Raw genomic sequence first — 17,054 nt, forward strand, 5'->3', positions numbered from 1 at the left:
CGATAAAAACTTATTAACATTAACTTTTTGGGATAAGCCTTGAGATTCATGTTATCGAGGTTTCACTGTATAATATTCGAATTGAGAATAAAGTATTTCACCGTCTACCTATTCATTTATTCGGAAAAACGAATAAAAACCTAATCTTGAAACTCTTTCACTGTGAGAAGTGCGTACCTTTGGAGAGCCAAGTTTTCATAAATATCCGAATACCTGGTTCGCATCTTTACTTATGTGCAGTCAGCAAAACTGTTAGCTTAGCACCCCTGCATACATGTTATATCTTTCATTCATTGTTATATTTTTATGTACATATGTGACGTTATCTATGAAAAGGGACCTTATTGTCGATGGCGCTTACGCCATTATTAACAATGCTTCGATATAAATACAATGCCGCGCGACGCTGTGCGGCGTAAGCGCCATCGACAATAAGGTCCCTTTTCATAGATAATGCCCCATATAGTGTAACGCACTATCTTAACGGTATTATTGACGTTTAAAATTGCATTCTGAATAGTACGTAATAAGTAACAATGCACTATACAACACTAAAACATCTATCTACTCTATCTATTTATCTATATCTTATAATAACTTTAAACGAGCAAATCTTGTTTATTTATTTATATATATATATTTCGGGGATCTCGGAGACGGCTCTAACGATTTCGATGAAATTTACTATATGAGGGGTTTCGGAGGCGAAAAAATCGATATAGCTAGGTCTTATCTCTGGGAAAACGCGCATTTTTGAGTTTTTTGTACCGATGTTTTCCGAGCAAAACTCGGTCTCCCAGATATATTTATTTTATCCTCAACAGAATTGTCTTCCAACGTAATTACATTAACTGAATTAAAGGAGAAACGGAAATATTAACTGTCACTTTGTACCGTTTAACTTTTACTTGGCGGTATTATTTAGCACTCCCGTGTCCCTTATTCAGAGTGACAGATCTCATAAAAAATGATAAACGCAACAAGGCGTCAGCCGAAAATATATTTTCTTATCTTATCTTTTATTATCTTTTAAACGCGTTTTCCTTAAAAAGGGGCAGAAAGGATTCTTTGAACGTAATAGGGGGCTGAATAAAAAGGTAGGTTCTTTTGAGATAATTTTTTTTTGTTGCAATTGAAATGAGTTAGGAAAAGAAATGTTCGTGATAAAAGTTTTACGAATCTTAATAGAGAGGGTTTTATTTAGTACGTTTGTATCTAAGTAATATGTATAATGTTAAATATTATGTATTGAGTAATCACTACATAGTATAAAACAAAGTCGCTTCCCGCTGTCTGTCTGTCCCTATGTATGCTTAGATCTTTAAAACTAAGCAACGGAGTTTGATGCGGTTTTTTTTTAATAGATAGAGTGATACATAAACCTTATGTATAATTTGTTAACCCGTGCGCAGCCGGGGCGGGTCGCTAGTATAATATATGTGTGACACCTTAGTACGATTGCTACTATCTAGTTGTAGAGATAATTTGTAATGCTTTTCTTCGTTAATATTTTTTGTCCTAAATTTAACCGTTTACTTTTTTTTAAATGCCTAAAAGTGTTATCCTAATAAAATTAAATGAAATATAATAATTAATAACACTATGAGTGTTTCCACATGGAGCTACATGACATATTTTTAGCCAAATTAAATAAAACCTTGATAGAGTTAGACCAAGAAAAGTCTGCAGAAGTTTTGACAGCACACGCAGACTTTTCTTGGTCTAACTCTATTAATAAAGCATAATAGTTACCTACCTACCAAGATTTTTTTTCAAAAAGCTGAGTAAAAAATTGTCGCTGCCACTTTTTGCCGAGACAAGAAATTTTATATTAAAGGTAAATTTAATTCAAAACGTTTCATAGTTCCAGCGCCTTACCCAAGTAGAAGCCCTTGAAAAAAAAGCGGCCAAGTGCGAGTCGGACTCGCCCATGAAGGGTTCCGTATTTAGGCGATTTATGACGTATAAAAAAAAACTACTTACTAGATCTCGTTCAAACCAATTTTCGGTGGAAGTTTACATGGTAATGTACATCATATATTTTTTTTAGTATTATCATTCTCTTATTTTAGAAGTTACAGGGGAGGGGGGACAGACATTTTACCACTTTGGAAGTGTCTCTCGCGCAAACTATTCAGTTTAGAAAAAAATGATATTAGAAACCTCAATATCATTTTTGAAGACCTATCCATAGATAGGTACCCCACACGTATGGGTTTGATGAAAAAAAAATTTTTGAGTTTCAGTTCGAAGTATGGGGAACCCCAAAAATTTATTGTTTTTTTTTCTATTTTTGTGTGAAAATCTTAATGCGGTTCACAGAATACATCTACTTACCAAGTTTCAACAGTATAGTTCTTATAGTTTCGGAGAAAAGTGGCTGTGACATACGGACGGACAGACAGACGGACAGACGGACAGACGGACAGACAGACAGACAGACAGACATGACGAATCTATAAGGGTTCCGTTTTTTGCCATTTGGCTACGGAACCCTAAAAAACTCAACTTTTTTACTTTTGACTTTGACATTTATCGGGCTTCTTCAATTTTTATATAAAAACAAGTTTGCCAAAGTAAAAGTTTTGAAGAATACCTAATTAAAAAGTAAATATGGGCCCGATTCGGATTTTGTAATAGACATCTATTAGATATCTTTTCGACATCGCCAAGATACGATAACGATATGTTTAAGATCTAACCTGTCAAATTTGACATTTCCGCGATTCTGGAGATACTCTTGAACGATTTCCACAAGATATTACTTAGAGATCTAATTCACATCTAATAGATATCTGAACACGATCTATCGTAAAAGTGACATTGGTTGCCCGAATTGCGCTGCAAAAGAGAACTAGTTGAAATCTAAACTACCTATAACGTATCTAGAATGGATCTAGTACGTGTCGTCTCTTGTGAATATCTTGAAGTTCGAATACGGCAGTTGGTCTATACGTGTTCATGGACACGTTACAAGCGGTTGAAATATACAGGATTGTTCTTACTTTACTGCCCTAGGTATGTAATATACGTCTTTTAAATTATTAATATTAGGTTATAAAAATTTAAATTATGAATATACAAGGTGTTACATCAGCCACTGACAGTGGAGTGGGTACTCGTTGTATACGTCATACTGAGCAACTTTTACTATGGGACCAACCCCGAAATTGCGATAAGAAAATTGACACTCCCATACAAGATATCAACATCAGCCAGCCAAAATGTATGGGAGAGTCAATTTTTTTTTGGCAATTATGGGGTTGGTCCCATAGTAAAAGTTGCTCAGTATGACCTATATAACGTGTACCAATTCCACTTTCAGTGGCTGGTGTAACACCTTGTAGGTATACACATAGAGACAGAGGGTTTTACAGATGTATTTTATAGAAGATGAGAATTTGAGTACTTAGTAACCGATGACAAAGTGGTTCTCAATTAGTTACGCTACATAGATTTCGAAATGCAAAGTTAACTGGGAAAGGGCTATTTCTAATATGGATTCATTACCTGATTTTATATAAAAAATTACAAAAGAAGGCAGGTCGGGCAGGACGTTTCTCACTTTTCTGCCCTAGGTATTTAATATACTATTACACCCTAGTGTATAGTGATACGTGCGTATATCAAAAATTTAAAGGGTAATTTGTACAATAGTCGTGCGAAAAGTAGGAAATTCGTAACGAGTGGCGATAAATTGAAACACGACCGAAGTTAGTATTTTAAATCGCCACTCGTCGCGAATTACCTTAATTAATCTACTAATACATATGTACGAGTATGTCGTGAACATGTATGTGCAGAGTTTAATCCGTTGGGGTGATGGACAATGAATCCAAAATGGAAACAAAAGGTTTTGCCTCGTAATGTGGATTATGGTTATCAGGCTGATTAGAGTAATCGCCTTAATAGCAGCTTAAGGGTGACTCATATTAGAATGTTACACGAACATATAGAATAAAATTTAGACCTGAATATAATACAGTATCATATTAAATACCTAGCTTAAAATTTAACACCGGATTCGCGATTCCAAATGATTGGCAAATGATTATGGCTAAAAAAACAATGGTAAAAGAATATCAAATGTAGTAGTAGTACTCGTAGTAGTAGTAAACTCTTTATTGTACAAAAAGACATTAAAAATAACATACAATTAGTAAGAAGTACAAATGCGAACTTATCCCTTTGAGGGATCTCTTCCAGTTAACCTTTGAGAGAGGAGAAAGTGAAAAGAGGGTGACAAATGCAGCAAAATGTACAACAAGGTACCTACCAGAAAGATAAAGGATATAAATACGATACAAAATTTATAGGATAAACATACATATATTACACAAAAAGGAATGGAGAAAATACAGTAAAAATTGGAAAGATATAAAGCAACTATACAATAGAAATATAGACAAATTAATCAGTCAGATCAGATAGCCATAGCTTCTTTAACCTCTCCTTGAACGACGCAACCGATTGTGCCTGCCTGAGCAAAAATGTCTCTGTGAGCTGAAATGTCTTATGGTTACCAAGTTTCCTGACTTATCCCGTGATAAATGATAAACTCCAAATGGCCATCAAAATCTGTCAGCTTATTCAGACCCACGATGTATAATCCTTACGCGGTATCTACCCTCGTAAATTATACAGATTAGGTTATTGTGTGGCAACACGGTGTATTACGCTCTAGATGGATTACGGGGCGGGACAGATAAATTACTTGCGATGTATGGGAGTAGGGTTTGCAATCCGGATCCGAAATGTATGAAATTATCCGGATCTGGATCCGGATCCGCGGATCTTCCCATACATTTCGGATCCGTCGTGCAAACCCTATATGGGAGGGAAGGAAATTATTGTGAATATTTTATACGACATACAGTCGCCATCAGATATATGGGGGCGGCCGTGGTGCTCACAAATATCTGAACACGTCGAATTATCCTATAATATTTATTTTTCTACTCGTCGACTGCAATGCTTGAATTAAGACTTCGTATACCAAAGTGAAATCGCATACTTTTTTCACTATGGGACCCCAACTCAACTATAATATTCATTTCGATACAGTTTAGTCTACTATAATATTCATTTCGATACAGTTTAGTCAACTATAATGAAATTGACCAATCGAAAGCGCGGAGCAAGTACCAGGGCCTCATGAGTTACGAGAAGGTGTCTTTGACCAACAGGCCGGGGGCGCGGGGCGCGGGGCCGGGTCGCGTACGAGTATGAAGGTATCGCGGCTGCTCGCGCATCTTAGCTGCATACTTTTGGTTTTTTTATGATTCTTCTACTAGTTTTAAGTATTTTTTTTGTTGACTCGTAGAAAAAGTATTGTATACAATAGTGATATAATCAAGCTTTTCAATCTCGTACCTTACTTAGGCAACTCAGCAAGCTTCGTTGCCTAAACACGGTACTCGACTGAAAAGCTCTCCATTATATCACGATTGTTGTACTATTAATTTATTCTTGGTAGCGGTTTAAAGAGCTATACATTGAATATTTGTGAAATGTCACATCTCCTTTTCATTTCTCATGCTCTGAAAGAGGCTCATTGTTGTTCTAAAAGGTGTGCAGAAAGTGACACGTTTCTGCACTAGAGCATTTAACTTTCTAAGTTCGATTTATTTCATTTTTTAAAGATAAACTATTGAAATTTGGTTTTAAATGGATTTGTTCTACAATTTCCTTTCTGATTTTTCCCCATTCCATAAAATAATGATTCTTTCGCCGAAATTGTTAATTGAATATACCCTCGAGAAACAGTAATAAAATGTATACTCAGTCATGTTTTTTGCATTTTACTTTCCTCGTATTCGAAATGAAAAGTAGAGTGTTTAACTCGGGTGAAAGGCATCATTTCACCACTTAGTTAACAATATACTACAGTAGGCCCTCGAAAATCCGAACTTCAAAAAAATACCCCCTGTACGGATTGGCGAAGCGTTCGGATTATAGTATGTTATAAATAAAATAATGGTATATTCTAAAAAAAAACATATTGATTAAGACCCCAAAGTAACAAAAACAAAGAAATTAATCAACAAAGTACCTTAACACAAAATAATCGTGAACAAATCATTTTAAGAACTCATCTAATGTAGTCTGCCGGGTTCTATTTATTGACAGAGCCAAGGCTTTGTCCCTCAAATTACGTAGCATCATTCGTCAGCCCAGTCCAAACAAGTGGTCAATGCCGATATAGCTTGCGAGTAGGGATTTTTTTGTCATTAAGAGCCGAAGAATCGTCAATAAAAGACTCGCCACATCCAGATTCGTCAGTCTCTTGCGAAAGTTGGGCTATGATCTCATCGTCAGTTCAGAGAAAGGGGTCACTCGGCAGTTCGGATTACAGCGACGTTCGGATTAGCCTATGTACGGATTATCAAGGCCCTACTGTATTCTTCTTTCTTACGACCACAATCGTCGTCGCAAGCCCTCTTAGTTTAGAGTAAATGTTAATGGAGCGATTTTCACCCCCAACTAAGATTTACCACTACACCCACCCTGTATACATTAATTTTAAAGCTACATTACGCCCTTTGATCATGAAACACTGTATTTATGTCATATCCACTCAAATTCCCGCAAAGCCTTCGAAAGAGCCGTTAATTGAGATCTAAATTGCTTCCAAATTTGAATAAATAATTTACTGTGCTACACATTTATTCGTTTATTGTTTTCCTAAATAGAACTCTATTGTGTACAGTGTAAGGTGGTGTTTACAATGGAAGAATTGAATCAGATACGATGTTTAGGAAGTTAAGTTGTAAAATTTGCTTATGAAGGAGGTCGTGTCAAACGCCGTACGTTTGTCGCAGTATAAGTAATATAAACCGTTCATTAACTGAAATTAAGTCGCTTATGTATCTACGTTCTGCCCGAGACTTCTTCTGATAGGATGATGATGATGAACTATCCTATGTCCTTCCTTGGGCTTCAAACTATCTCCATACCAAATTTCATCTAAATCGGTTCAGCGGCTGAAGCGTGAAGATGTAACAAACGGACAGAGTTAACTACTTGCTAATATTCATAGGGATTAGGATTTTTATCTAGAAGCCCACAGATTACCAGTTCGCCTGACTATATCAGCCTGTCAGTGGTTAAAAACTGTCACATTTTGCGTTTGCTTGCAGGCTGATATCGTCCGACGAACTGGTAATCTGTGGGCCCCTTAATGTTGAATTTTATGATATTATAATCTGCGTATGATTCAGTTACTTTAACCCAAAAAGAAATCGGTTCAGAAATGACAAATGACGGAGTTCTGAGCTTACATACATACAAAAAAATAAACATACGGTCGAATTGATAGCCTCCTCCTTTTTTGAAGTTCGGCTAAAAAACCTTTGAATGCGATAGAGATAGGGACAGGCGGCCTAGCCAAGGTGACAATCGATATCGCTTCGCCATTGAATCTCTTTGTGTTTCTCTATCACTCTTCTATATTGGTGTGACAGTAACAGTTGCGTTTCGTTTGCTGCGGAGCGTTAGCGATTGTCATATTGTCTACGGGGCCACGCGGTACTATATACCTACGAAATTCTCGTGCTAAGCGTCATTTCTTTATACTGTGTATACTACTTACACTGTGTGTAATGTCTCCTCAACCGAAGTACATATAATCACGGCCTAATATCAAAAACCGCGCTTAAAAGCCTGCGGGAAAGTAGCGAGCGACAAAATGCGATAAAGTACGAAAAAGTTAGATATTTTAAATACATAATTTTCTCACTACGATTACGCGAGCTCGAAACGGCTCTCTTTACTATTTGACTTTGCAGTTTGATGCAATTTCCCACACAATTGTCAAAGAGTAAAATGCTAGTTGAAAAAGCACAGTTCGCGATAAAAGTATGAATCAAAAATGAAATATAGGTAGGTATATTCATTTAAATATTTGTTCTTCAGATACGGCAGTCCGCACCATGCCCGGTCACAGTCGGTCAAGGCAGCGAGATCGCGGACGGGCGAGCGTCAACTACTGGGGCTGCCCCAGCAAAGGGCACGAGTGGCGTCTATGCCCAATACTGGGGTCGAGGAGGAGTACTATAGACTGAGGCATTTTAGTATAACTGGTGAGTATTGTGACCATTAGTGGATCTAAGAGTGATAACTATTGGGCTTGCCCCAGCAAAGGGCACGAGTGGCGTCTATGCCCAATACTGGGGTCGAGGAGGAGTACTATAGACTGAGGCATTTTAGTATAACGGGTGAGTCATGTGACCATTACTGGGTCTAAGAGTGATAACTATTGGGCTTGCCCCAGTAAAGGGCGCGAGTGGCGTCAATGTCCAATACTGGGGTCGAGGAAGAGAACAGACTGAGGTATTTTAGTATAACGGGTGAGTCATGTGACCATTACTGGGTCTAAGAGTGATAACTACTGGGCTTGCCCCAGTAAAGGGCACGAGTGGCGTCTATGCCCAATACTGGGGTCGAAGAAGAGTAGACTGAGGCATTTTAGTATAACGGATCTAAGAGGGACATAGGTGATTCGGACTGTCCAGAATTGGTGAAACCGCGGCGACGCGATCTGTTGGCTTTGCCAGCGGGACGCACCGTGTCACGACTGAACTCTCCGCTGCTCCGTGCCCTCACACAGTTGAATGCACTCTTGGCATCAGCACCCGAGTGCGACCTGTTTGCGTGGCGTTGGGTGTCTGTGAGAAATGAATGCCTGAGATTCTGTGAGGTGATGGATGCGAGGCCTACATCCGTTAAGGTGTAATTGTGGATGTGATAAGGGACTATAGTGATTTGTACCTGAGTTGTTTGTTTGTACCTGATTGTTATTCGTAATAGTTATATGTACCTGCTTGGTATATGTTAATGTTAAGTTTCATGGCGCATTGGATCTGTCTGTAAGGTCATGTAAACATATTTCAAATAAATAAAATAGGGATTGCTCCAGCAAAGGGCCAGAGTGGCGTCTAAGTCCAATACTAAGAGGAATGGGGCGTTTTTTTATTTACCATTGCGGATGAGTAAAGTGACCATTACTGGGTCTGAAGATGGCAGTAAATTTACTGTGGCTACATAATTTATTTTGACAATCCGCCTCTATTTCAAATTCTCTTTGCTTACACTATGTCAGATAGATTTTCTATAGCATTTATTGTTACAGGTAAAGGCGTCGTAAATCGGGGGGACTCTCTCCGGTCGAGAAGATCGCGGTCCAACACTTCCGTGGCCTCAAGCGCGTCGAGCACGGAGGCCGTTAATCGGGCGTCTGCACCTTGTTCTTTACCTTCTTCGAGGTAACTTTATTACTTCACTGGCTCAGTGACAGAAAAAGGATCTTGGCCCAGACACAAGAGAACGTCATTCTGCCCTATTCTGCGTCACTTCACGCCAGTTGGTTACTCTTAAAGCGGACAGTTATCTGGACATAAACACTTCCGTGGCATCTCGTGCGTCGAGGACAGAGGCCGTTAACAGGGCGTCTGCGCCTTGCTCCTTAGTGTAAGGCCTGAGTGGACGCTCGAAGCGGAGCGTTCGGCGGGGCGTGCAGCGTGGCGTCGGGCTCACAAGGGGTTGTGCACAAATCACGCGAGGTGTTTTCGGCTACTTTTTGACCCCTCCCTCCCCCTTGGTGATATTTGGTGAGGTTTTTGGTTACCGAAACCGAGAAAAAGTATCTATTCATGATGTGGTAGGTATTTTTTCTTAGTTTCGTTCACTGTAGAAAAATACACGTGAGGTCTCTTTATACCCCCCCCCCCCTCCACCAACGCGATCTGTCGTGATTTTTTCGTGACTCCCCTATCGAACCTCGCGTGATTTGTGCACAAGCCACAAGTGATTTGAGCAGCGTGCACTAAGGCCGCTCCTTATACGTTTGCATTTGTTTAACATGCACGTCGCACGCCCCGCTCCGCTGCACGCCCACTCAGGCCTCAGGCCTTACACTTAGCATCTTGGAGGTAAAATTCAGTAAATACCATGTAAGAGCTCTTACCCACCTACGTCCAGTACATTGCATGTTACAGTAGACACCCGGTATACGCGCTACAAGCCTCAATTAGTCAATATTTTATTCGTTTCTTACGAATATTGAAGTCAAAATAACAGATTATAACACAAACGAGTATTAATTTAGGCTTGTGGCGTGTTTACGAATAAGTAGGTATGTCCGGAGGATTCATTTATTAGCAGCATCATTTATATAGAAAATTTAAAAATAAAACTACCTATATATAGAAAATTTGCCCCACATCGCCGCCATTTATCAGCGTGCCCAGAAGGCTGGCAGCATAACCATGTTGAATGGCAATGCTGATCCGCTGTGCTACTCGTAGATATGTATGACCCAGCCCTCTGGTCACGCGTCAATTCCGCTACGTTCGTTGAAAACCCTGGGGATAAGTCCGTATTTTCTAATAATTAACATATTTTTTTACAGGGATTCCTCAGCGGGTCTCAGCTCTTATCGGGTATTGGTGCTCGGAGCGCCGGGGGTTGGGAAATCAAGCCTTGTGGGTCAATTTATGACGTCAGAGTACCTACACGCGTACGACACTAGTATAGGTAAGCTACAGGTTCTACACAGCGACGGAAAATATACAGGGTCATTTTTGGACCGTTTGCCATATTGTGCGAGGTGATTAGGTAGGCTATAGGTAATGAACAACTTTTTCTATGGGACCAACTCCGAAATCACAAAAAATTTTTTGGCCGTGTCATACATTTTGGTCGAGTGGATATCGACGTTTTCTATGGGAAGGCCAAATTTTTTTTTGGGATTACGGGGTTGGTCCCATAGAAAAAGTTGTTCAGTATGACCTACCTAATCACCGCGCACAATATGGCTAACGGTCCAAAACAGACCCTGTATAAGACGAAGCTCTTAGTATATTTTTGAAATAACCAAACGTAACATATTTATTTATAAGGTAAACGTACCGGTGCTCGACGCGGTCCTAGTACATGTCATCTTGAAACCTAACTCACTGTCAATAGAGGTGACAGCAGGGTGTCATCTATTGGGCATTAGCATGTCGAGTGTTAATTACTAAGACGTTTTTTTTAATTATTTTTTTGGTAAACATACAGCACGTAAATAACACAATAAGTGTAAGGCCTGAGTGGACGCTCGAGTTGAGCGTGCAGCGGGGCGGGGCGTGCGGCGTGCATGTTAAACAAATGCAAACGTATAGGACCGGCCTTAGTGCACGCTGCTCAAATCCCTTGGGAGCTCGACGCCACGCTGCACGCCCCGCCGAACGATCCGCTTCGAGCGTCCACTCAGGCCTTACACTAAGGTAAAAGATATTGGCAATGTGCGAAGTCGGTGGAGGGGGAAGTGGCGCTGATCGTCACAAACACAGGTAATCTTATGGAATGTCCGACATTAGTACTAGCGGCATCCGCTTGAACTAATTTTACTCCATAAGATTTAACGTAGAAAGTCCGACAAAATGAGGGCAGCACCAGTCGTGCACGTGCACGTAGCGAATAGTTAGAACATAAGCCAAAACAGTTTCCACTTATAGTTATTACAAAATTCCTTTGATCCGAAAAAGAAAGTACAATTATTAATTACTAGCTTTTGCCCGCGACCTCGTCTGCATGGAGTTAGTAATTTGGGTACCTAGCTTATTTTTTATTTATTCAATGTTCTTTTATCGGTTTCGTATACAAACTTCCACCCCCTTAAAGATGATTTCTGAGATAAATTAAAAACTACCATATGTCCTTTCTCGGCACTCAAACTATCTCTACGCCAAATTTAAACTAAATCGGTTCAGCGTTTTAAGAGTGAAGACGTAACAGACAGACAGACAGACAGACACACTTTCGCATTTATAATATTAAGTATGGATTTTGAATTTAAAAATAGAATTTAACAGTCATTCAGTAACGAGCACGATTAAAAATATAACAAGCATGTTAATTGTTTTGTTTCTGATAACATGCTAATTTAATTGTAAGAATTTAGTCACCATAGTTTTGAAGTTTTATAACATTTGTACGCCAATAGGCAAAACACAGAGCTCTGTAATCACCTATTTTACTTAATACCTGTATCACCTGTGTTCTACAAATAACATTTACTTTACTTTACTATAATTTAGAATTTGGAAAATACCAAGCACAATCTTTAATTTAGAATTTGGAGTTTGAAACGTTTACGTTACGAAGTCGAAGTTTTACCCAACATTTCATTTAAACCTCCACACAAAGATCTAAAGACGGTAACACTTCTATATAAATCGTCATTGACAACCGAGTTGGTCGTATTTCCGCCTGAGAGATTCCATTTGCGCATCGCCGAGAATACGTTGCGACTTGCGAATATATTATTATCAATCGAATCTGAGATGAAATGAACTGACTTGACGGAGCTTTGAAGTCTTATTTATATTTGGGCCATTTTATTTACTTAAAATTGTGCACTACACTTTGTTTTTTAATCCGGAATTTTTATGTTTTTACTATACTTGGTCAAGCAGATCTTGTCAGTAAAAAATGGCGGTAAATTTTAAAAATGTAAGAAGGGATATCGTCCCATAGAAAATTTGAATTTCGCGCCTTTTTTTACTGACAAGATTTGCTTGACCAGCTATACTGCAGTCTTTTTCAAACTGTGGGTGGGGGTCGCGAAGCCTCTACCAGCTGTAAGGCAATACATAAGCGAAATATTTTGTTCATACAAAGGGGGTCGCGTCATGAAAAAGATTGAAAAACACTGATAGGAGATAATATTGAAAATCCAAAATTTCATGCATTATTTATGTACCTGTAACAGTGTTGGACCATTACAAATTGAACCGTAAACTGTAATCGTTCGTTACGGTTTACGGTTCAATTTAACCTGGTTAATGGTCAATTGCAATTAACGTTCAGCCAAAATTGCTGCCAAACACTTAGTCTAGTGATTTGAACAATGTTAAAATAAAGTAGGTACCAAAATTGAAATGACTATTTATATTTTACCAGTATTCGTATTTAATATACCAACGTGTTGTCCACAGACGACGAATCTGGCGAGAGGTCGGTCTGCGTGCTTCTAGCTGGTGAGGAGTCGGAGATCACCTTCATGGACGCGCCCGCCGATCAGCTAGTGGTAAGTTTACCAACCTTACCAGAAACGAGCGTAGATTGGGAGGTCACCTTCATGGACGCGCCCGCCGATCAGCTAGTGGTAAGTTTACCAGCCTTACCGGTAACGGGCGTTGAGTCGGAGATCACCTTCATGGACGCGCCCGCCGATCAGCTAGTGGTAAGTTTACTAGCCTTACCGGAAACGGGCGTTGAGTTGGAGATCACCTTCATGGACGCGCCCGCCGATCAGCTAGTGGTAAGTTTACTAGCCTTATCGGAAACGGGCGTTGAGTTGGAGATCACCTTCATAGAAGCGCCCGACGATCAGCTAGTGGTAAGTCTACTAGCCTTACCGGAAACTGGCGTAGAGTGGGAGATCACCTTCATGGACGCGCCCGCCGATCAGCTAGTGGTAAGTTTACCAGCCATTATGCTGAGTTGAGTCAATTTTGTGACGCACACTTAATGATTTCTTTTCTTGCTGTTGTTGTATGTACATGTTCGTACATGTTTTGTGATGGCATGGTGGTGGTGTATGGTGGTGATACGGTGGTAGTGTAAATTTAAAACTAACAAAAATCAATGAAAAATAAAACTTAAGCAACTCTATGGCTGTTTGTTTATAGCACAATGCTGCCAGTGTTTAAAAACTGATGATAAATACTATTTTACAGGACTTGTCTATACCTACCATCCCGTTGCTGGTGCCAGCGCCATTATACTATATTTTATTGTGACATTTTCTGTGTAAATATTTATAATAAAAATTGTAAAATCACGAACTTTATCGACCCGAGCACAAAAACGTCCCGAGCTTCCGAACCTTTTTTCCCTATTGTGTTATTTGTATGGCGGTAACATTTAAACAAAAAATACAAAATTGAATAGACAATTTTTCCTATTGTAATAAAGCTTTGGATTCTGTGTTGAAAAAACACTAACGTAGTAGATTTTAAAGTGTTTTTAATGAAAGGCTGTAAATAGTTAGAAGTATACAGGAACCAATACCTAGGGACTCCGTGCACACTGAAGGAGGCAGTTAGCTACCTGAAGACACTGCTAGGCTTCATGGAGGAGCTTGCACATTGGTGGTCAACTTGCGGGAAATGTCCAGAACAACTAACTAACTATTTAACTAACTAATGAAACGCTGATTTTACATTCACTACTAAGTAATTTAGTAAGAAACAGGAAAATTAAGTTAGTAATTCGGAAACTACATTCTTAAATATCATGAAATTTTACATTGGTTGTCAACTTGCGGAAAATGTCCAGTAAAACTAACTAACTAATAAAATGCCGAAGTTACATTAATTAAGAGTAATTTAGTAAGAAACAGGAAAATGAAGTTAGTAAGTATCTATGTCTGGGCCAGTTTCTTAAAAGCTTGTAACTTGTAATACAAGTGGAAGTCCCTTTATAACAAAAGCGGTCAAAAAGTGACATCCGTTTGTATTACAAGTTACTTACAAGCTTTTGAGAAACGGTCCCCTGGTGGTTAAATGTCGTAACTGTAACCGGTTCCCGAAAATATGAGTAATATTTTTCGAGCTATTTAGGGTTCCGTACCCAAAGGGTAAAAACGGGACCCTATTACTAAGATTCCGCTGTTCGTCCGTCCGTCCGTCCGTCCGTCACCAGGCTGTATCTCACGAACCGTGATAGCTAGACAGTTGAAATTTTCACAGATGATGTATTTCTGTTGCCGCTATAACAACAAATACTAAAAACAGAATAAAATAAAGATTTAAGTGGGGCTCCCATACAATAAACGTGATTTTTGACCGAAGTTAAGCAACGTCGGGCGGGGTCAGTACTTGGATGGGTGACCGTTTTTTTGCTTGTTTTTTTGCTTGTTTTGCTCTATTTTTTGTTGATGGTGCGGAACCCTCCGAGTGCGATATGTCTACCAAGTATAAAAGCTTTCAGACAGCTTCTATGTAGCTACATGTTCTAGATACAATATATCTTGGAAAAATTTATTGAGATACGTATATACCATTTAAATTTCATTATTCTCGAATCTTTTCAAAATTCCCCCAAATCCATCACTCCATTGTCGCTTCATAACACGGCTATTGAGATCAAAAAATAAAATATACAACCAACTAAACCTCTCAACTAAATTAATCCTTATCCCACACATGATAAAGTCGCTTTTGTAACTGAAAAATTAACAAAATACGACGTCTGTGAAGTAGCCAGGAAAACGCGTCAGCATTTTTCAAGTGTCCCTTTGGTCGACATAATTTTCCAGTAGATTTTTTTACTTTAAAAAGTCTTATGTGTATAAAAAATACAAGGCGCTTACACCCTTTTATGTTTAGTATTTCACGCTATTTGTTAAAGAACCGCTATGAAATTATTTTTTGTGAAATTGTAGCGGTATTTCTGTGTAATTTTATTAGGGAAATATTTTATTGCAGTGCTTATTTGAAGGTTATGAAGGGATTTTTTGCATAATTATAATTTTTTCCCTATGACGTTTTATTCCGTAACGTTTTGAAATAAACGAAGATTATTTTCATAAATATGTGTACCAAATTTAATTTCACCTGATAGGGGCATATGACTATTAAAAGTTTGTTACACATGTAGTCATTAATTGTTTTTTCCATCGTATTTTCTCGGAAATATTCGTATTTGTCATGCTATTTCAGTCAACCTCACTACTTTTTGTACCGAGACTGACTGAAATAACAAGACACGTGCGTACGTTTGCATGTTTTAGGCAGGTAGAAGCACGTGCGGTTTCACTTTACAATAGACAAAGGATATAAGCCGTTCGGGGCCAGCTCCAAATCTACAGACTATACACTTAACACACGTTTATGTATAACACCATTATTGTTACAGACGGACGGCTGCGCCCATGGGTACTGCGTAGTCTATTCTACAGCCGATCGCGGTAGCTTTGCCGAAGCCGAGCGAAGGCTGCAAGGACTATGGGCGGCAGGTCATACAAACCGGCGAGCCGTCATACTAGTGGGCAACAAGGCTGATTTGGCGCGGTCGAGAGCTGTCAACACGGATGGTGTGTATTTATATCCCGTATCTGATAGTACAAGCCGATCAAAGGCTAGAGTAGCTTTGCGGAAGCCGAGCGAAGGCTGCAAGGACTTTGGGCGGCTGGACATACAAACCGGCGGGCTGTTATACTAGTGGGCAACAAGGCTGATTTGGCGCGGTCGTGAGATGTCAACACGGATGGTATGTATTTATATCCCCTATTTGATAGTACAAGCCGATCGCAGTAGCTTTGCCGAAGCCGAGCGAAGGCTGCAAAGACTTTAGGCAGCTGGCCATACAGCCCGGCAAGCCGTTATACTAGTGGGCAATAAGGCTGATATCAGCCTCAATATGAATTTGACTACTAGTCAAATCAGTTTCTTTTTTCGAAATGTCAAAACGATTTTGCTACTATGGAATGTATATGAAACACTAGCACGTCACAATCAACCTACTCTTTATACATAGTTTTATACGGATTTTAAAATAGAAATTATGTCTAAAAATAACTGCTATCTACGTTATTCTATTAATCTTCTGGTGCTTTATTTCATGCATTGTGTAAAATATTGTATTTTAATGACAGTCAAATACCCTATACAGATGGTAAGTTTTGATATATTTTTAATAGCACAACTGTTGATTTAGACGCTGTCTAACGGCTGTCTGTAATATGATTATATAATAATATAATCATCACTAATGACAGAGATACTAAAATAGACTAAAATCGATCGGCTAGGCTGTTAAACACTGAATAAAGGCACTTAATTGCGTGTTATATTGATATTCAACCAATGGCTTGTGCTAGATATTAGTTTCGCAAAAGAAATATTTAGTATATTCTAGACTTGTATATGTGTGAGGCAGAGATGTGACTTATTTGAAATACTTTTATTTAAAATGCAAATACAAAATGCAAAATACCTATTTTGTATTTTGTATTTAAATACCTTTTGAAGAAAACTATTTTGTATTTTATTTGAAATAGTTTT

At 38.8% G+C, this 17,054-nt stretch overlaps 1 protein-coding gene across 1 annotated transcript in view; it reads left to right on the forward strand.

The window, feature by feature from the left end:
- LOC134657967 (uncharacterized) overlaps positions 1 to 17,054 on the forward strand; it is a 228,990-nt gene that overhangs the window by 204,445 nt on the left and 7,491 nt on the right. The window contains exons 9-13 of the mRNA XM_063513573.1: positions 7,915 to 8,081; positions 9,131 to 9,263; positions 10,409 to 10,533; positions 12,981 to 13,072; positions 15,907 to 16,084. Coding sequence (XP_063369643.1) covers positions 7,915 to 8,081; positions 9,131 to 9,263; positions 10,409 to 10,533; positions 12,981 to 13,072; positions 15,907 to 16,084 — 695 coding nt within the window. The remainder of the gene's footprint in view (positions 1 to 7,914; positions 8,082 to 9,130; positions 9,264 to 10,408; positions 10,534 to 12,980; positions 13,073 to 15,906; positions 16,085 to 17,054) is intronic.

Source organism: Cydia amplana, chromosome 21, assembly GCF_948474715.1.
Source record: "Cydia amplana chromosome 21, ilCydAmpl1.1, whole genome shotgun sequence".
Classification (NCBI taxonomy): Eukaryota; Metazoa; Arthropoda; class Insecta; order Lepidoptera; family Tortricidae; genus Cydia; species Cydia amplana.